The sequence below is a fragment of the Carassius auratus genome, unplaced genomic scaffold, assembly GCF_003368295.1.
Source record: "Carassius auratus strain Wakin unplaced genomic scaffold, ASM336829v1 scaf_tig00020712, whole genome shotgun sequence".
Lineage (NCBI taxonomy): Eukaryota > Metazoa > Chordata > Actinopteri > Cypriniformes > Cyprinidae > Carassius > Carassius auratus.
Window position 1 is genome coordinate 13,129 of NW_020525046.1, and position 22,468 is coordinate 35,596.

A 22,468-nucleotide genomic window follows, 5' to 3' on the forward strand; every position below is an offset into this window, starting at 1 on the left:
ATAATTTTAACATTCCAGTTTATTTCAAAGCATTTTGTAGTGGATTTTATCAGCCAATAACCTGATCTGTAAATCCCATGGATACTTTTGAATGACTGTCTGAATGGTGTAGTTAACTGAACTATGCTAACTAGCCAAATCTATGTTGCACAATGTAGTATAAAAGTACTTTTTAAGGAACATTAGTGTACTTGATGGCCATATTTACGATGCAGCTACATTAGGCATGCATGCATCACCTCTTATGTATCTGAAAGGAGAAATACTGAAATCTCAGACCAAGCTCATTTAAATGGCATATTTCAAATAAGCAATAAATTCTGGCTTGTCAGATAAATGCTGAAATAGCATTAAAAAGGCATTAAAACCATAAGCAATAAAATAAATGCAAGCCAGTAGCATCAAATAGTGTGCTTGGCATAATTATGTAGATGTTTCTTGACTTTTTACTATAGTATTGTGTCCAGAAAAACTAGTACCATTACAATGTACTTCAAAAAAAAGCATTATAATACCATGGTGCTTTTAGTGAAGAAGATTGTGTGCTTTTTATAATTATTTTCCAATGTTGGAAAGATTGCAAACATGGCATAATTAATTGTATGTTTCTCCAAGATATTATGATTTTACCATGGTATCATATCCAAAACAACATAGTATTACCATAGTACCATGTTCAGAAAAAAAAAAACATGATAATAACAAAACATTAAACCTAAAAGGGCATAATATATTTTTTACATATTACTGAAAGACACTTCAAAGAATACCATAGTATTACCATGCTACTTGTAAACATAATAACCAGTGTAATGCTTTGGTCCAGTGTCTAATGTTGGGAAGATGGAATAGATTTTATCCAAAACATAAACTCTGAACTTAATCTCAGATGAGGAACTATAGTTTGACTAGACAAAACAATGACCTGACAACAAGGAAAAATGTCCAGCATGAGGACTTAAATGCAAGACTGTGTTAATCACATAACATAATCAATGACAAGACAGAACTGCTAAACAAGATAACAAGACAAATGGACACGAACCAGTGAGAGAACAGAACTAATAATGAAAAATGCAATGAAAACAAGGCATAAGAAACAAGCTGGAGTTCACATGACATGGATCAGGAAACATAACTGATACCAAACTAAAAGAAAGGACATAAAAGACTTGATAGACCTGAACTGAAACACGAAACATTAACAAAAACCTTAGACAGACATGGCATAAATAGCTTTAAGAAAGTGTATTTTTCAGGTCGGTACCACCAATGCGCATGTGTAGTCCTGAGTGTATGCGAGTCTCAGGTTTCTATGGGAACCAAAGCTTCTAATGGCAGTGACTCTTTTATTTAGAAGGCAGGACTGGAGCCGTCATATTGCGCATTGCGGTTTCTCCTATTCATTAACTTTGTCACATGACCTCATTACATGCATGTTTGATCCTCTTGGGATGTTCCTGCTTATGAGTTTGAAAGTCATAATTATGGTGTAATAGTGTTCTTCTTTTTTTTTAATGAATGCATTGGCCAGTTTTAAAATTCAAAATTTTACTATTGACAAAAACTATTTAAAGAAAAAAAGAAAATGCACATTAAGTGTGTAACTGATGCATTGTCAGTGTATTTAACATTCTTTTTCTGCCACATAAAATGATGGGAAATATTTTGTCAAACAAACCTGTTGCTTCAAATTTCACAAAATGTGTACAAATGAAAATTGTACAAAAACATTCACAGTTAGGCCCATTTATTCATAAACAATATCAATTTGTTTCCACCATTATTTTCAAATTTACATTCGCCAACTTAGAAATGTAGACTCTCTTGCTGGTAATCACAAAATGTAGTGGTTTCCATTTGCAGTAAATTAGCATATGACAGTAAGTGGAGTCAAGTTTCAGACTTTTGCATTTTTAATATAATTTTCTATAAAGTCGTTTTAACTCTTGGCAGTCTGTTCTAATAGTGAGGCCAGAAAAAGATGTAAAGCATTTCAGCTGATAATAGTAGCTTGATTTGCTACACTGGAAATGGAAGGTCAAGTACACTGTATTGTGGGATATAGTGCTCAGTGCATTGCGTACTGCAGTACTCGTTGGTATACTGCACATTTTTGGAAATGTCGTAGTTCATCCAGGTAGTTCATGCATACAGAAGAGTTGCATGCTGCAGTGTACACCCTGCATACTGCAGAAATATTAAGACTTGTACTGTAATATGAAGTATGTAGTATGCTATTCCGAAAGTAGATAGTGTCACACATTTCAGTTCTGCTTTCAAGCATGTGAGAATGCTGTTATTAAGGACTAAAGTGCTGCCCATCTAACCAGATACTGAGCTAATCAACTTCATCGCCCACCTGAATGATCCAATGGAGAGAGAGCGAGAGAGAGGCAATCTCGCATCAAATGCGGTGATACAGGACTGCAGGAAAATGATGAAAACTGTTTCCTCCCACACAGATGCACAAACACACACAAGACATACACACACACACATATGTTACAGGTCACTAGAGACGTTAACTTGAGCACACACACACACTGATACATACAGATGTGTGTAATGGAGAACGCTCACACGCTTGACCACCTTTACACACCACAATCTGTGTCTCACACACACGCATCATGGAAAACAAAATGCAGTCATCTGTGCCTTGGGTGGGACTTCCAGCTAAAATCCCATTCACCCCCTAGTCTGTCATTCATCATTACTTTCTATAAGCCATATCTTCCTTTAAAGGAATAGTACAATTCTGACATTGTTTACTTATTTTCAAACCTGTATGCTATGGCTGCATAATTCATTGAAATAAAACAAAAATCATGACCCAAAAATTGCCCAGTGCACCTGCACCAGCTGTTGTCAACAAAAGAAAACCTTTGAGGGCTTCCACCAAAAAAAAATAGAAAATAAATAAATTACGATATACATAAATATTTGTATTGTCATTTGTAATGTAAAATAAAATTATTATAGTATGTTTTAAATACTTTTTTTTTTTATTTGTCAGTGAAATTACCATATTTGTAATACTATAATATTAAAAATATTTATATTCTAAAATGTTTAATATTAATTATAAAGCAGCATGAGAATATCTCCTTTTGTGTTTGACGAAGAAAATATAACACAACATACAGGTTTGTCTCAACATGAGGGTGAGTAAATAACGCCAGATTGTTCATTTTTGGCAGAACTGCTGCTTTAAACTGACACTAGACCTGGATGAGAATGCAGCAGGGTGACTGCCAGGAAATTGTAGGATATTCGAAATCATTAGTGCACAACACAGGATGTGGACCAGGGTAAAAATAACATGCCGCCACATACACAGATCTGGTTCAAAAACAGACTAAAGGTGAAACTAGGAGGAAGAGTGGAAGAGGAAGAGAGAAAGAATGAGTGAGACTAAATTTAGCCTCTTTAACATAAATACTTTGAGTGTGAGTTTGGAGCACAGAGGACACAGTGGATAGCGCAGAGCTGAGACCTAATGAGGCCACGCGAAAGCAGGAACGCTTCTGTGATCCAGAAATCCAGTAGAACGGATCTTTATCCTGTATTTACTGCTGCCTGAGTGGATGACTTCATCATTTCTGGCCTGTCAGTCAACCCAGCTCACTCTGCTGATTGGTTCATTGGTGTTTTTATCATCTTAAATCCCGCCTCCTGCTTTTATGCACATGCAGATGGCCCCTTCATGTGTGAAGCATGCATTAATTGTGCAACATCAAACGGCGCTTGTAAAAATCCCTCCGTCAAAGGCACATGATGCTGTTACCTTCTCCAGATCTGGGTCAGGCGCGTCTCTCCCTCTTATCCATCCCTTTAGTCAATTTTCTCCATTCTCATTCCAACAGTACATTTTCTTTCTCTTTGTCTCATCTCTATACAGAATTCTGGGTTGTCAAAGGATGTGGCAGCTGTATTTTTGAACAATTTTGTAGTAACAATACAACGCTTCTGTCTGACACACAGCAAAATGTGTGTTCCATCGCTATTAGGTCTCGGGCTGAAACAGAGCCATCCTATAGTTGTGTGATCACAGGATGATGTATTTCAGATTGTCAACAGTTTAATTACAGGATGTTGCAGCTTGCACACTGGAAGCGCTTCTGGAATGGCACCGTGGGTGTCTGATGGTCTTCGCTTGCTGCAGTTACAGCCACTTCAGATTGCACAAGTTTGTTGTCCGAAATTACAAATCTCAGAAATTCTTTGTCCTACTTCCTCCCCACCTAAGCCAGAAATTAGCTTCCCACTGACAACATCTTCAGCAGCAGTGTTGTATTGTACAATGGGTTCTCTAATAATCCAGTATGGCTTCAGTACAACCTCATTACAGGAAACTTCTGCTTTTGCATAAGTTAATGTGCCTGAATCATACCTCATGTACCTGTGAATGAGTAGTCCAAAGGCTGAATTTATCATTTAAATGAGTTTTCTCTATCCAATGAAATCAAAATCGCATACATTTTTAAATGCAGTGTGCTTCATGTGGGAAGTCTTGGCCTAGTGGTTATAGAGTTAGACTCCTAACCCTAGGGTTGTGGGTTTGAGTCTCGGGCCAGCAATACCACGACTTAGGTGCCCTTGAGCAAGGCATCGCACCCCCAACTGCTCCCCAGGTGCCGCAGCATAAATGGCTGCCCACTGCTCCGGGTGTGTTCACTGCTCTGAGTTTTAGCATCATTGCTCCAGTCTTCACAAGGTCACATGATCCTTCAGAAATCATTCTAATATGCAGTATTTCTGAACAAGAAACATTTCATATTATTGTCAATATGTCCAAAATGACCATTTATTCAATGAAATCCAATGCTTTAAACAGTAGTGTATATTGAAAAGATGAGTTATTTATTTGCAAAAGTAACTTATTTTATTTATTATATTCAACCCCCCCCCCAAAAAAAAAAAAAACTATGCCAACTCAACATATATTGTTTATACCCATATATATTGTTTATATGCGGTTTTGAAGCCTAAAGTGTGCAGAGCGGGCCGTCGCCATCTTGGCAGCATGTCACCGCACGACTCTACCGGATAAACAAAAATGGGCAAAAAGGCGGGAGCTGATTGCTGAAGCCACAACCACCTAGTGCAACGGCATTGTCAGCAGCTGCAATCCACCTGTCACTCAAGTGGCCATGCCCTTAATTATGCAGAACTTTAAGTCTTAATATAATTTAAACGGATGAGTTTTAAAAAAATTCACCCCCCTCACAGTTGTCATGAAGGGCAAAATGAACAATATAGACCAAAATCATTTTTTTAACCAAGCTGTAAACATGTTTTTTTCTGCTGTAAAGTTGGGCATTTTAACATGGGGAGTCTATGGGACTGACTCCCTTTTGCAGCCAGCCTCAAGCGGCCAGTCGATGAATTGCAGTTTTAGTCACTTCCTTATTGGCCTCACGAGAGAGAGCGGGAGGTTGCCGCTCGGTTGATAGGCAGGTAGGACAGCTATTGTATCCCTTGAACAGACAAACAGCTTATGGTCCTACACCTTCAACAGATGATATAAATACATTTAGACCACTTAACATTTTGATTGCTATCAGGATGTGAATAGAATTTAACAAAAAATGTTTTTTAACCAAATCACCTACCCTGCCTTTAAAAGAGAAAAAAACAATTGTAAAAGAAGACAGCTTACACAAATGTCTGCTATAGCACTCCTAGTGGCAACACTGAGAATACACCATTCACTTGAGTTGTGAATTACACACTGACACATGTGAAATTAAGCTTAGTGTAGCCAGAAGTGTCTGTATTCATGTACATTAGAGTATGTTTCAACTAGTGCTGCCAGAATTAGTGTGTTAATGCAGGAAGTTTAACAGTGTTGAAAATATTTAATGCAGTTAACGCAGGGTTGGAGCTAGAGTTGGCCAGTTCACTCAAAACTGCTGCTTCTTTCTTTTTTCCCTGTCAACAATTGGATTTATTTAAATGCGGAACATCTTTATGACCATATTAAACAGGTCATATTTAGATGCACACTCCACTTTGTCTCAGTGCCAGGCATTAGTCAAATGGTACAGGTGATGAGGAGCTTCAAGACAGCAACAGTGAATTGCAGTGAGATGAGATGCTGTCCAGCCATATGTCAGTAAAAACAAATTTTCCTGTGCAATCAGCCATTATACTGTGCTCGTAGCATGTGCTCTTCAATTGCATACAAAAATCCGGTGGTGTGCGCTGTAGCCTGTATTATTTCATATTAACGTGTGAATGAAACTATGAGCATACATGTCAGATCCACATCACATCACAGCAGAGGCAGGTGTTAAAGTAATAGCAGCCAAATAACCTTATTACAGAGCCCCACACATGGCATGCAGGAGAAAAATAGGAGGCTAAAAGTCTCCTCAATTTAAAAATTGTGCGCACAATTTACTAATTCGTTCCCTCGATTGGCTAAATCCTGCACATGATTTTATAAATCGAAAGAACGAATTAGTAAAATGTGCAGATGATTTAGCAAATCAAGGGAACAAAATTAGTAAATTGTGCACACAATATATTTATTTTTTTCTTACATCTGCTGGCTCTGTATACTTTAAGACCCAGCTGCTGCTGTGATGTCTGTTAATCAAAGAAAAGATAAAAGAGGAAAGCAATAAGTTTTGTAGCTTTAAGGATTCATCTATATTCAGTTTAGAATTTAGTATTTGATAACTTTATTCAATTTCTGTATATTTCTTGCTGAGGGGTACAGGTCGATATTTATTATAATGGTTTTATGTGAAGATTGTTTTAAGTTCACTTAAATTAGATTTTTTTTTATCTAATAAATGTTGAAGTTGATAGCTCTTGTAATGTTGAATGGCTAGTCAGTGGTTAAATATTGGGATAAAAAGAACCATTTTCTAGAGACATAGAAAAGTAGTATTAGTATCAGTGTCGCTCACCTTCAATCATTAAAAAGGTGCCATTAAATAAATATAAAAAATAAACTGACTTTACGTTTTTTTTTTCTACATCATTAAAAATTATTGGTACTAGTGTACCCATAGTTTCTCCTCCACAGCAGGGGTCGAAGACTCCAGAATCAAAGGCAAACCTTTGCGAGTGTTTCCTGTAAGTGGGGGTCAGGATGGGGCGAGGGCATGAGTGAATGGTCAGGAAGGAGAGGGAAGGAAAGACTGAGATAGAGAGAGAGAGAGAGAGTGAGAGAGGCTCTAGCACAGCTGTGACCTGAATGAGTCCCTCCCATCGTACCTCTGGGGTCTGGGAACAAGCGCGAGCCAGTCAGCGGCCTACTTTCCCAAAGTATGATTCTAGGCCGTTATCTGTGTTACCACTGGTGGGGCTCTAGTGGGCTCAACGGATCCGCAGAACAATCCTTTTCATTGCCCTGAACACATGAAGGAGGGCCAGCCGTTTGGAAGTGTTATTCTGAGAGGAACGTATCTTACAGGAGGGAGTCAAGGTGAGGTCGACTACTGAGATCAGGAGGATAGAGAAAGAGACAGAAGAAATAGCAGAGAAATAAAAGGAGAGAGATTATCAACCAAACTACTGCACATTGTGATTAGACTGCTGTTCACTGATATTATTTTATATAATGCAAATAAATTTATTCATGCATACAAGTTTGACCCGAGTCTATAAATACATACTTTGTTCTTTGAAACACACAAAATGTTTTGAAAATAAATTGGATCTTAACAACAGTGTATACAATATATGTATATTTTTGTAATTACCTTTGTGTTCCACAAATGAAAGAAAGTCATTTGGAATGACATGAGGTTAAAGCGTTAGTTCACCCAAAAATGAAAATTATTTAATTATTAACTCACCCTCATGTCGTTCCAAACCCATAAGACCTCCGTTCATCTTCAGGACGCAGTTTAAAGGGGGGGTGAAATGCTATTTCATGCATACTGAGTTTTTTACACTGTTAAAGAGTTGGATTCCCATGCTAAACATGGACAAAGTTTCAAAAATTAAGTTGTACGTTTGAAGGAGTATTTCTGTTCCAAAAATACTCCTTCCGGTTTGTCACAAGTTTCGGAAAGTTTTTTTTGAGTATGGCTCTGTGTGACGTTAGATGGAGCGGAATTTCCTTATATGGATCCTGAGGGCACGTCTGCCGGAAGAGCGCGTGCTCCCGTATAGCAGAGCACTGAGAGCACAACAGACATTCACTGATCAGAGCGAGAGCGTCGCGAAATGTCACAAAAGGAGTGTGTTTTTTGTTGCCAGGGCAAGACAACCCTGCACAGATTTCCTAAAGAGAAACAGCATTAAGGGACCAGTGGGTGGAGTTTATTTTTACAGAGCATCAACAGAGTTGTGCAAGTGTTTGTGTTTGTTCCCTGCATTTCGAAGATGCTTGTTTTACAAACAAGGCCCAGTTTGACAAAGTGGAACTTTTCCAAAACCGCTAAGCAAATATATACAGTTTCAGTACATACCACATAGAGACGCTGTTGTTGCTGCTGCTCTTGTTAAATTTCAGCCTTTGGATCTGATTCTGAATCATAAATATACGCTGAATCTGACTGTTAGCCATGGTTTGTTTTGGTTGGTTTTGTCCTCACGTAATGTCACAGCTTCCAAACGCTCTCAACGCAAAAGCCTACTGGCGCTCGTGATTCTTTAGCTCCGCCCACACGTCACGCCTCCAGCCGCTCATGTTTTTCTGTGAAAAATTGGTACAGACTATCTTTCTCTTATGAATATAATAAAACTAAAGACTTTTTGGAGTTATGAAGGATGCAGTACTACTATATAGGTACTCAAGATTAACAGGATATTGAGTGAAAACGAGCATTTCACCCCCCCTTTAAGATATTTTAGATTTAGTCCGAGAGCTCTCAGTCCCTCCATTGAAGCTGTGTGAACGGTATACTGTCCATGTCCAGAATGTAAAGAAAAACATCATCAAAGTAGTCCATGTGACATCAGAGGGTCAGTTAAAATTTGTTGAAGCATCGAAAATACATTTTCGTCTAAAAATAGCAAAGCAGTTTGTCATATCCGGTTCATGAACTAATCATTTGATGTAACCGGATCTTCTTGAACCAGTTCACCAAATCGACCTGAATCGTTTCAAACGGTTTGCGTCTCCAATACACATTAATCCACAAATGACTTAAGCTGTTAACTTTTTTAATGTGGCTTACACTCCCTCTGAGTTCAAACAAACCAGTATCCCGGAGTAATTCATTTACTCAAACAGTACATTGACTGAACTGCTGTGAATAGAGAACTGAAGATGAACACTGATAATGACTCGTTCCCTCAGTTGTGAAATATTAACATTTTTATGTCACAATATTGTTAATATATTGTCAAATGTAATTTAATCCTGTATTGCAAAGTTGAATTTTCAGCAGCCATCACTCCAGTCAGTGTCACAAAAAACAGCATTTATTTGAAAAAGTAAAAACATTTATAATGCTGCAAAAGATTTCTGTCACTGTTGATCCATTTAATACATCCTTGCTGAACAAGAGTATGAATTTCATAAAAAATAAAAAATAAATCCTACTGAATCCAAAATATCAAACAATAGTCAATCAGTTTAACTATCGACACGTTCCACTAAGGCTTGACAACCACAATTCTAATCCAGATTAATTTAGAAAAGAATATTTTCTGTTATTATCAAAGCAGTTATATCTATACAAATTAAAACAGGATGCAGGAACAACAGCAGCAACTCGATAAAAATAAAATAATAATAATAACAAAAATAAAATACATTTTGGTTTCCAGATGAAAATTGTGCTGACAGGATGAAAAATGGTAAACAGCAAACACAATCAAAGAGTTACATCTTCCGCATTAAAACTGGGAGAACCAAGTGGCACTGTCTATAATGCACAAACTATTTCTACCGTTTGACAGATTTAACGTTTTTCAAGTTTTTGATCTCCATTTCCTTTAGCAAAAGAGTTAGATGAATTTTTAATTAAGCTTCAGACAACAATAGCTCAAATTGAACCATATGGTGCTTTTCTTTTCTTTCTTTTCTTTTTAAAAGCTTTACAGCCGCTGGTGATTGTATGTTTTCATTGTATAGAAAAGAGCAACATAAACACTCAACAAAATGTCTCCTTCTCTATTCAGTGGAAGAAAGAAAGTCATACAGGAAAGTGAGTAAGTCATGACAGTTTGGTTGTGCAAAGATATGAAATTCTGCAAAGTATCGGTCAGAAATTAGATGTGAACAGTCAGAGGTTTTTTCATTTTTCAATTTTTGTGGATGCGTTTGAGGCTTTTGTGAGTGCATTTGAGTGAGAGAGAGGGATCAGAGTGTTTGTGTGAGTGTGTTTGGTCTGCTGCTTGTTTTTCAGTCTCTAGTAGATGCAGAAGGAGTCTCAGCATCTGTCTCAGCAGCTGGAGGGTGTCTCACACGCACACACACACACACACACGCGCTCTCAAACGTAGGTCAGTTATCCTGACCTCACACTGCCACTGCTTGTCCTGCCTTGACCTGCTCTATCACACACACACACAAACACACATGCAGAGAGCGTACAGGCTGTGAAAGGGCTAAGGAAGTTCGACAGAGAGAAGAAAAAAAAAAAGCGCAGCGAGTATTCATGAAATGCTGATATTACATTTCCATGCCAGAGGTCAAAAGGTCAACACCAATGTTGACACAGAGCAGATGGCAGCTCCGTATTGGCATTGCTGATCAAAATATGCAAAACTTGTGTATGTGGTATAGCTGACATGAAATATGTTTCATATTTTAGGCAGTGTTTTGCTTACTTTTATAATAATTTTATAATTAATTATTTTTTTTACTAATTGTTTTGCTTGGTTTATTTTTATATAACTTTTTTGACTAGTTTTCCACTAGTTGGAATATTAGATTTTTATATATTTTTTTTAATTTCAGAACTTTTTACAATAAACTGCTAAATACAATAATAGTGAAAGTTTATAACCTTAAAGTCCAACTTTATTTATTTTTAGACGTTTAAAAAGAATTTACGTTTTATATTCTGCACATTAGGATGTTTGGAATTGACTAAATTCAGCATTTAATATGGTTGACTTTAAACTGTGTTTTAATATTAGATAAATATTATAATATAGAATTTTAATATAATCTATTTATAATTTATTGTCCAGCTTTTAATTCAATTTTAAAATGCTAAAGTTAATACTTAAAATCGTTAATGGATAAATAGTCATTAATAGAATTAAGTCATTTTAATTCTATACATTATAATGATGTGATGCCAAAACAGCACTAAATTCAGCTTTTAAAGTGGTTGATATAAAATGTGTGTTTTGATTTTAAACAAAAAGTGTATCACAAATGTTAATTCTATACATAGTCACAGGTTCATAGACACATGTCAGCTATACTCGTGTGTTTATTTTTTAGGCTTGTGCTGCATTTCTGCAACATTCATGTTTATATTTAGCTCACATTGTTTTGTGCGGGTTCGTTCCGCTCTCTGATTAATGATTCATGGAGTTTCAATTCATTGTTGTGGTTCATAATCCAACATGTTTATTTACATTTAAATGCCTGTGAAAAGAAGCACCACACGTGTGTTTATTGACATGAGAGAGTGTGTGAAGCCCGTCGCTCTATGACTGTGTACGACAATAATAATTATGCTCATGTTCAGAAAGAGGACAGCATACAGTATGTGCCTATTCAGAAGGAACACATGCAAATATCTGTACTGTAAAATTGTGTGTTTGTTTTCGCTAGTGTTTTAGGTAACCAAAAGAAAAAGGTTATTGCTCAGAGATCGCTTGATCTCATATGATAATTTATTTCAAGTTTTAAGATGTTTTTTCTGTAATTTCTTAAGTAAAATCAAAATCAACACAAATAGGACAATTGGCTTGGGGTAAGATTACAGGGTTTAAATTATTGAGAATAGCAGCAGAATTTGAAGAGAAACATCATGCGAGTTGATATTGAATCTCCTTTGATTGCAGACTTTAGGGTCTGCAATAAGTTTGAGACATTGTTGAGATCTCTTGAATCTTTAAAGGAAACGAGAGATTACTGGGGTCTTTTTATTTTCCTATTTTCGAGTCTTTTTGAAAAATATGTGCAAATGCATGCACAAAATAATTGCATGCACATGTCTGGCTTTGCACGAGTCATGCATATTTCTTTTTTCGTGAGCATGTGTGTATGAGTGTGCATTTATTATGTGCAAGTGAATGTTTGTGGAGTTGGCAGTGTGTGTGTGTGAGTTCAGTGCATTTGCCTGAGGAGTCAGTGTTATGTAAGTTATCTTTGCAGCATACTGCACTTCAATAATATACCCAAACTGCTAAATAAAGACACGCACACATTCACTGTAGAGCTTGTCCTAACAAACTGAGCCTAGTAAAATGCCATAGTGTTCTTATCAGCAGGAAAGAAAAATCACACATGACATCTCTTTGATATCTCAAGTGTTTCTCCTAGACTGGAGAGATGCAGACTTTCCTGCTTCTCAGTTTCTTCTGAGTAAAAGACCCTAATATCTCCTCTGAGGGTTTTAGAAGACATCTTAACTGTTTCTCAGACTATGCTAATATTTGAGCAGAATCAGGCTTAGATGCGAACTCAGAGAAAGTCATACTTAAAGGTTGCCCTTTCATAGTACTTAAAGGAGACCTATTATGCCCCTTTTTTAGTTTTTAGTTTCAGCTCAAAATACCTCACAAATCATTTATTATATCATTTTTAAAAATGCCTGTTTTGAGTGGAAGCAGAAACACACTGTTTTTGTGCATGTCTCTTTAAATGCAAATGAGCTGCTGCTCCCCACCCCTTTTTCTAGAATAGGGCTGTCTTTACAGCTCTTACCTCAGATACTCTGACATAAAACATCTGTTTGGTTCTGATTATCATGTCTGCCATGCTGAAATGCATTTTAAGCCATATTAGTTGAAACTTCTGATATACGGTTTTCTGAGTGCACACATCTGAAGCACGCGTACTTGTTTTTTCACAAGCTTACGGAGAAAGGATCACCAAAAATTTACTAGGTTGTTCTTTTTCACAATTCCTGGGTTGGTAAATGCACTAAGGACCCGATTATATAGCATTTAAACATGGAAAAAGTCAGATTTGCACAATATATATCACCTTTATAACTTAATGGGTCTTAGAGGAATTTTATGTAAAATGCTTCAGTTCATATATAAATCTTAACTCATTGAGACATTGCTACAATCAGTAGTCAGATATTTAAATATGAACTCAAACTTTCTCAACAAATTCACCTATTTCCATTGGTTTTTATAGCTCTATATTTTCTCTGTCAGTGTTTCTCTGTCTCATTTGAGTCTCGTTTTATTGCTTGCAAGGAATTTAAGAAGAATCCCCTAAAACAAAGTTGACAATTTAACATGCTTGAGAACTCAATTAAGTCATCCGAGCAGCAAAAGAGAAACTTTTGGGCAATACAACTTTTCTCTGTGTATGATCTGATGTTCTGCATCATGGAAGTGACTCCATTCCTTTGTTTCTGAAATATGTAAATGTTATCTGACTGAAATTAAGTTTCTAAAAACACATTTTTTGGATGTGGAAATGGGTTAGCATGTGGGCTGCTATGACTCAGTGTGTGTGTGTGATACACTGGTGGCATGCCAACCTCTGGCTGCTGTTGCCCGGTAACACTTTGCCACAGTTTTGCTCTCATTTCACCTTTTTACATACTTTTTTGTCTTTTTCTCGGTGTATCTATTTTTTCCCATTTCATCATCATTTCCAGCATGTTATGTAATGCTGAAATTATAATAAACCAATATCACTGTTGTTTTACTGGGATTACTTGCCTGTCCTGACCTTTTCTCTCTTTTTAATCATCAAACTCTAGAGTTTGTGTGCGGTTTTAGAAAGTATTTATTAAATACTTTCCTAAAATATACAGAATTTCCCTAAACAATTTTGTTTCTTTTTTAAAATCTTGAAGATCTATGTCTTGTCTTGCATTGCAGCATATCTGAGCAAAGTTTGAGACATTGTTGAGTTCTCTTTTGAAACTCTGGAGGAAACAAACATGAGATAATATGATCTGATTTCATCTGATTTCTGTCTGAGGAGTAAAATTTGAGATAATAAGGAGATTTACTTATAGGAGTTTTTCCAAGTCTATTAAAAAATATTTGTAAATAAATGCATAAAATCATTATATGTATGTTTGGATTTGTTTCTGAGCAAATTTGTTTGAAGTAAGTGTCTTTTATGGTAAAATCCCAGTTGAATTAGACTGTTAAAACATATACTCAGTGTAAAAAAAAAAGAAGGAAGTGCTGTTTCTACTGCTGCCTTAAAATATTTCTTAAAAATGTACTGTTATAGTAACAGCTTGGGTAGTTTACTAAACGTTTTTTTTTAACTTACAGTGCTCTAAAAAGTATTTTTCAAAATTTTAAATAAAGATGAATGCTTTGTTTTAAAAGAAAATACTATTTGAATCATTCTACTTCAATTTCATGTTCCATTCATTATGTTACTTGCCATTTTTTTGTAATTATTTGTTTCAATTATTAATTGAGTTTCAAAAGTAAATTCTACACCATTTATTTTCCCAATGTATAAGTAATCCATATAGATGTTTTGGTCAGTGTGTGTTTTAATGTGTAATCAGTACAGTAACTTTTACTGGTATGCGTGTCTCAGTATGCCCAGATTTTATGATTCGATCCTTCCTTTGTTGGAATTATATTGGATTTTTTTACTTGTTTTGTTTCCTTTGTCAATTAGAATCAATAGTAGAATATGTTTTATCAATAATATTTTGCAGATTGTGTTGGTGGATATTACTGAGATTTAAACAGTATAGTCAGTCTGGTCTCTCATCCTCATGTTCCTCACGAAGTCATCTGGAGGTTTTTCATTGTGTATGTTTTATGTGTTCTAGCTTCACTCAGCATTCTGGATGTGTCACTGTACAATGGATATTTTATTTATTTATTCTGTAATCGGGTTCCCTTTTGGTTATCTTGAACTCAGTTCTTTTCTCTGTCCTTCTCTTACTCTCTCTGCAGCGGTGCCATTTCCGCTGAGCCACAGGTTAAGCATGCGAGAGGTGTTCGACTGCGAGGGGAAACCGCGTGTGGACCTGCTGAAGGCTCACCTCACTAAAGAGGGCCGCGTGGAGGAGCCCGTCGCTCTGCGCATCATCAACGAGGGGGCCGCCATCCTCCGCCAGGAGAAGACCATGCTGGACATAGAGGCCCCTGTCACAGGTTACTGATACAGACATCTCTGACAAGAATCAATAGACACAAACAGAAACTGTTATTGTTCCCAAACACAGCTTAATATGGGTATTACATCCTAAGTGAGATGTAAACTCACAAGTGACATATTTGGATCACTACAATCAATGCATCATACAAATAGCTCCACTCGTAATAGATTACAATAGGCCTAGAGTTTGATGTGAGCATGACGCTAAGCTTGCAACTTGTTATTCTAATTGCAATAAAATATTGCATGCATAAGAACACGGTGTAATAGTACATTTTTATTTGTCATTATTAAATTAAATATAAAAAGTCATCTTGTATTTACTCTGAGCTAAAGACAATGCATTCAGGGATAGCCTTCACAAAGAATATGTGCGACACTGCATTAAAATTGTCCAAAGTAAGGCATCCATGTATAATTATTTGATGTTATTTGATTATATTCACTGCTCTGTTAGCTCTATTGCAAAATCTACTGAGCTGATAATCCCAGAATGCATTGTGTTGCGCTCTGTGAAAATTCGGCAGAGGTCCTTGAAATAAAATGTTGAATTTAATAAACACATTTGATTAATTACTGAAAATATTAATATATGCAATATTTAATGTAAAGTTTACAGTTGCACTAGGTTGGTGCAATTTTAAGAAATATTTAAGTAAATATATTTATAATGATACAAAAGATTTGTATGTTAAATAAATGCTGTTCTTTTGAATTTCTTTAATGAATCTGTTTTTAACATTGATAATAAAAATGGTTCTTGAGCAGAAAATCAGCATATTAAAATGATTTCTGAAGGATCATGTGGCAGTGAAGACTGGAGTAATGATGCTGAAAATTCAGCTTTGCATCACAAGAATAAATGACATTTTTATATATATTTAAATATAAAACGAATAATTTAAATTGTAATAATATTTCACAATATTACTGTTTTTGCTGTATTTTCAATTACATAAATTTGTGTTCAAAATTCTTCCCAACCTCAAATTTTCAAACAGCATCGTGTCATATGTTTTTTTTATTTATGACAACAGAAATGAACATTGCTGAATATTTACCTTTATATACCCATAATCTTGAAAAAAAGGATTTATTATATTCATGTTCTAGAGAAAAATAAGAGACATTTTGTCTTTTGTGATTCAACTTAGTTATGTGTCAGATGAAAAGAAAAAGATACATACACAAATACATAAATATACATAATATGAATATGAAATATATCTCTAGAGACAGGGAGTTTAAGATTATCCATGTGCAAGTATTTACGCACTGCATACTTATGATTTTTTTTTTTTACAGAAAAAGATTATTTCTCTCACCCTAATAAAGTAGAAAACTTTTGAAAAGACAGGCTGAGAAGACGTTATGGAATAAATGACATTGTTAGGAGAGGTCAGATAATGAACTGCTCCTTATGAACTTAATTTCCCATGAGTCAAAGCGTTGTTTAACACAGACAGCAGGTCTGACGCAGAATGAAGATACGATCATTTAGCAGGCACGAGCACATTTCCCTGCTCTCGCTGTCCTCACACCTGAGACTGAACTCCTCCCTCTGTCCCAGCATGCATTTCTGAACCCTCATCAGCTGGTGGCCTAGTGAATTTCACACACAGGAGTCATTAAACATTAACTGATTTAATTCCCTGGAACCCATTACAGAGAGAGATGGTTAGCTATGTGTGCTTTCAGTCGTTCAGACCTCATGGCCTTTAACCCTTTGACCTCCCATTGGGAACACACACTCACATGTGAATAGTTCCAATTAGATGACTTCATTAGATCTAAAACGACACTCTCAGTCTCTTTCTCTTTTTCTCAAATACACACATTTCAGGCAGGATGGTGATCAGCTATACAAGATCTTACAGTGGTGACAAAACAACCAGACTTTGTATATCACAGAATAATCGCAAGAGGCATTTTGATGTTCTAATATGTACTTGTGTTCTAAAAATGAGGTCAGTTATTTAAAAAAAAATCAAATTTCTCCAAAATATATGTTTACATGTTCGTGACTGAAAATGTAAGCACAAATACTTATTGTGTGGCAAATAACTGTATAACAATAATATTTGATTAATTTATTCAATATACTTGTTTGTTTAAAACCTGTTTAATCCCACCGGTTACAATAGTGACTGTAAAAAAGGTTTTCGTTTATAAAGCTCTAAAAACCTTACTGACTTATGTGTTAGTGTACTTCCTGCAAATATGGAAAAAAATAAAGGGTCTTCAGTTTCATGTGATTATTGCAAATTGTCACATGACCAGAGCAGTTTACTTCCTGTTCGCACCTTGAGAAGATGAAGGCTGTTTGGTTCACATGATCTTTAGAGTGTCTAGTATAAATATGCATTCACATATATTTTGTTTTGTTGAGTGTGGTTATAGAATGAGTAAATATGCTGATGGTCACAATAGTGACCAGTGGGATAACAGTGAACTTAGATATACAATATAAATCTAATTGCAGTTGCTAGTAAAAAAGACAATAAAATGTTTCAGTGACAAAATATAACGCTAAATGAAAAATTCAAACGTTACAAAAATGTTTACAATAATGATGTTGTAATACTCTAAGCATTAATATAAAAAAATATGTTATAGTTTACAAAAAAAGTAAAAAAAAAGTAAAAAAAAAAAAAAAAAAAAAAAATATATATATATATATATATATTTAACATAATATATATATATTTTCAATGTTGCATAAGTTATTTATGCATTATAGTAACCCTAGAATGTGATCAAACAGTTTAAAATAGCTAATCCTAAAATAATAAATATTTGTAAGGTTTCTATTCTAGTTTATTTAATGGAAACTCAACTACAGTTAAGAGGCCTCAATTAGTCTCGTTCTCTTTTTCAAACGTCACAAACAGCAATTCTGCTAAATTCTTCCTACTATTCTAAATCTATTCTTTTACTCTTTTGCAAGCACTACTGTTTCCTTCGGCTATTGGCAATCTTTTTTGTGTTGTTTCAGTATGCGGGGATATTCACGGGCAGTTCTTCGACCTGATGAAGTTATTTGAGGTTGGCGGGTCTCCTGCGACAACGAGGTACCTGTTTCTAGGGGACTATGTGGACCGAGGGTATTTCAGTATTGAGGTGAGTACATCCTAAGGTTCTTTTCTTCGCTGCTTAGGGACCCTAGTTTGTAGGACACACCACCTCTGTCTAAATATCTTGATTTGCTCTGTGAAAGCATCTTTCTTTCTGTCTGTATTCTGTTCTTCAGTGTGTCCTTTACCTCTGGTCGCTGAAAATCCTCTACCCAAAGACGCTGTTTCTGCTGCGGGGAAACCATGAATGTAGACATTTGACTGAATATTTCACTTTCAAACAAGAATGTGAGTACTGACACGAGGAAAACTCTTCCTTGTCATTTATGTGTCTCTACACTTACATTTAAGGTGTGAAACTATACAGTTCTTATAAACACAACATTTCCCTTCCTCTCTCCTCTGATGGAGGTCTTTTCTGGAGCAGTCTCTTGTCAGATAGAAAGAGAGATGCAGTGAGAGAAAGAGGGAGTATGATTAGCAGAAAATTAATTTGCCTGTTAATGCTAGGCCCAGGGAGCCTGTGAGTGTGATTTCCCTGATGAGGGGAGTGAGGAGGAGTGGGTGCCCTCCTTTACCATCTGCTGACTGACAGAACACACACAAACACACACACACACACACACACATTAATACGCTCAAACTTGTAAACAAATGTTTACTGTGCTTTCTAAATTGGGACACACCATACACCCAAAATTAGTTTAAAATAAAACTAAATACTACTACTTCTACTTCTGCTAATAAAGTACATCATTTAAAATAATCATAAAAAAACAATTAATGTATTATTTTATAAAATAAAATAAAAATTACATTTGTCATTATTTACTCATCATCATGTTTGCGATTGAAAGTCATTATTCAATAATTATCTTCCTCTCTACATGGAGTCTGAAGTGTCATTAGCATGATAAAAAAAAATGAATATTAAAATTATTAATTTGAATTAGGTCCAGCTGAATTAATGATATATACTGATATATATATATACACTCACCTAAAGGATTATTAGGAACACCATACTAATACTGTGTTTGACCCCCTTTTCGCCTTCAGAACTGCCTTAATTCTACGTGGCACTGATACAACAAGGTGCTGAAAGCATTCTTTAGAGATGTTGGCCCATATTGATAGGATAGCATCTTGCAGTTGATGGAGATCTGTGGGATGCACATCCAGGGCACGAAGCTCCCGTTCCACCACATCCCAAAGATGCTCTATTGGGTTGAGATTTGGTGACTGTGGGGGCCATTTTAGGACAGTTAACTCATTGTCATGTTCAAGAAACCAATTTGAAATGAGTCGAGCCTTGTGACATGGTGCATTGTCCTGCTGGAAGTAGTCATCAGAGGATGGGTACATGGTGGTCATAAAGGGATGGACATGGTCAGAAACAATGCTCAGGTAGGCCGTGGCATTTAAACGATGCCCAATTGGCACTAAGGGGCCTAAAGTGTGCCAATAAAACATTACACCACCACCAGTCTACACAGTGGCAACAAGGCATGATGGATCCATGTTCTTATTCTGTTTACACCAAATTCTGACTCTACCATCTGAATGTCTCAACAGAAATCGAGACTTATCAGACCAGGCAACATTTTTCCAGTCTTCAACTGTCCAATTTTGCTGAGCTTGTGCCAATTGTAGCCTCTTTTTCCTATTTATAGTGGAGATGAGTGGTACCCGGTGGGGTCTTCTGCTGTTTTAGCCCATCCGCCTCAAGGTTGTTCGTGTCGTGGCTTCACAAATGCTTTGCTGCATACCTCGGTTGTAACGAGTGGTTATTTCAGTCAAAGTTGCTCTTCTGTCAACTAGAATCAATCAGCCCAATCTCCTCTGACCTCTAGCATCAACAAGGCATTTTCGCCCACAGGACTGCCGCATACTGGATGTTTTTCATTTTTCACACCATTCTTTGTAAACCCTAGAAATGGTTGTGCGTGAAAATCCCAGTAACTGAGCAGATTGTGAAATACTCAGACCAACAACCATGCCACGCTCAAAATTGCTTAAATCACCTTTCTTTCTCATTCTGACATTCAGTTTGGAGTTCAGGAGATTGACTTGACGGAGGGAGAGCTGGAGAGAAAATGCAGAGTGCTGTGGTGATGTGGCTGAACAGATTGGTAGATTTGGAGCAGTGAGATTGACACAGCACAGACTGTCTCTCACACATGCACACATACACACACACGCACATCTCAGGTTTAGTGTCCTCTGAAAGTGTAAATGAATGCAAGAGCTTAATGTACTAATTAGTTTCATACAGAGAAAATAAACTCTTCAGAAGAAGCTCACTTCATATCTGAGCTCTGGAATGACATTACTTCTCATCCGTATCTCTTCTGCGCTCTCTTTGTTTGTCTCTCTCTGTCTCTTGGGAGAAATCAGATGTTCCGTGCAGGTGTGTGTGATCTCTGTCTCTCTTCCTTTCAGGTAAAATCAAATACTCGGAGCAGGTGTATGACGCGTGCATGGATGCGTTTGACTGTCTGCCTCTGGCTGCTCTGATGAATCAGCAGTTTTTGTGTGTTCATGGCGGCCTGTCTCCAGAGATACACACATTAGATGACATTAAGAGGGTGAGTGTGAGTTTGTATATATTTTATGCTTGTTCTTTTGAACTTTCTACTCAAAGAATAAAATTGTGTCATGGTTTTCACAAAAATATTAAGCAGCATGACTGTTTTCAAGAAAAAAAAATATTTTGTAGCAAATCATCATGTTAGACTAAACCACTTAAAATCTTACCCACCCCAAACTTTTGAACGGTAAATCCAGTTCCTGTTCCCCAGAAATTCCCTAACAAGCAGTCCTAGATTATTTCAAATGTTTTACATTTTAAGACTGAGCTCTAACAACAGACGTTTGAAGGATCTTCTGAAAATCTCCCATAATGCCTCTGGTGTGTTTTCTTTAGCAATAAACAGGCTGTGCACAAAAACAGCACACAAAAAAAATAATATTATTATTCTTGTCTTCGTTACTTTATACAACAAAGTATATTTTTATTTTCAATGCAGAAAAAAAAGAATGCGAATGTAAATAAATGTGAATGGAGTAAAAAAAGTAGTATTAACAAATTAAAACAATAGTGTGATGTAAAATAAGATAATAATACAGAAAAATATGGTTAAATATTAATAATGTTTTTAATTTCTTAGTATTATTAGCATATTTAAATAATATTGAATTTTAGTGATTTTGACACTGAGCATATGACTCACTGTATTAATGTAAAAACTTTTTCAGATTTTAATTGTTAACTAATATAGTGCCACTATTTTGCACTTAGAATAAAATAATAAACATGCACTCATTGTTATGCAGTATTGATTCTCGAAACAGAGCACATTTCTTATACTACTTATACTAAACTGTCTCTCTGTTTGTCTCTCAGCTGGACAGATTCAAGGAACCGCCAGCATTTGGCCCCATGTGTGATCTGCTTTGGGCCGACCCGCTGGAGGACTTCGGCAATGAAAAGAATCAAGATTACTTCGGCCACAACACGGTGCGCGGATGCTCCTACTTCTACAGGTGAACACACAGCCTCCTCCGGCATCTCAGGGATTTCTCCTAGACAGCAAACTGAGACTATCCTGTTCTCACATTTCTCTGATGATCTACATTTATTTTATAATGCTATACTCTTAGTGTCATTTACGCATCTTTATATTACCTCTTGGGAATTTTAGGAGAGCCATCTTAAATTGTAAATCTTCTGCACTATGAACGAGCAACCACTGAGCAAAACGATGTTCCTCAGGGACCATTTGTACAGTCAAATAAAGGTGCAGATGAAAGTCCAGCGCCTGAAGTGCTGCACGAGTTTAACTGGAATGGTAAAGCAGTCCAAACAGTGACCAACCTCAGCACAACACAGAATCCCCACAATCCCACGGGAATCTGCGCTCTGCCGTTACCATGACAACTGGCTACTACTGCCAGATCCGCTGAGATATGAAGATACAGAGATATTGTGAGAACCTGAGATAAAGACAGAAATGATGGAGCAAAAGGAAGAGAAGATAGAAAAGAGGGCCAAGCGATTAATCGAAATGAAACTGAAATCGTGATATGGCTTAGTGCGATTATCAAATCACAAAGGCTCCTATTTAATTAAACAAGTAGTAAAGCATTTTGTAATGAGAAACATTTTTAAACCTGTAGCCAACAAAGGAGA

At 36.2% G+C, this 22,468-nt stretch overlaps 1 protein-coding gene across 3 annotated transcripts in view; it reads left to right on the forward strand.

Moving 5' to 3' along the window:
- Nucleotides 1–22,468, forward strand: part of LOC113076543 (serine/threonine-protein phosphatase 2B catalytic subunit alpha isoform) — a 41,815-nt gene that overhangs the window by 4,913 nt on the left and 14,434 nt on the right. For all 3 annotated transcript variants that reach the window (XM_026249245.1, XM_026249242.1, XM_026249244.1), the window contains exons 2-6: nucleotides 14,998–15,198; nucleotides 18,198–18,322; nucleotides 18,453–18,564; nucleotides 20,719–20,864; nucleotides 21,683–21,822. In XM_026249245.1, the coding sequence (XP_026105030.1) occupies nucleotides 14,998–15,198; nucleotides 18,198–18,322; nucleotides 18,453–18,564; nucleotides 20,719–20,864; nucleotides 21,683–21,822 (724 nt within the window). The remainder of the gene's footprint in view (nucleotides 1–14,997; nucleotides 15,199–18,197; nucleotides 18,323–18,452; nucleotides 18,565–20,718; nucleotides 20,865–21,682; nucleotides 21,823–22,468) is intronic.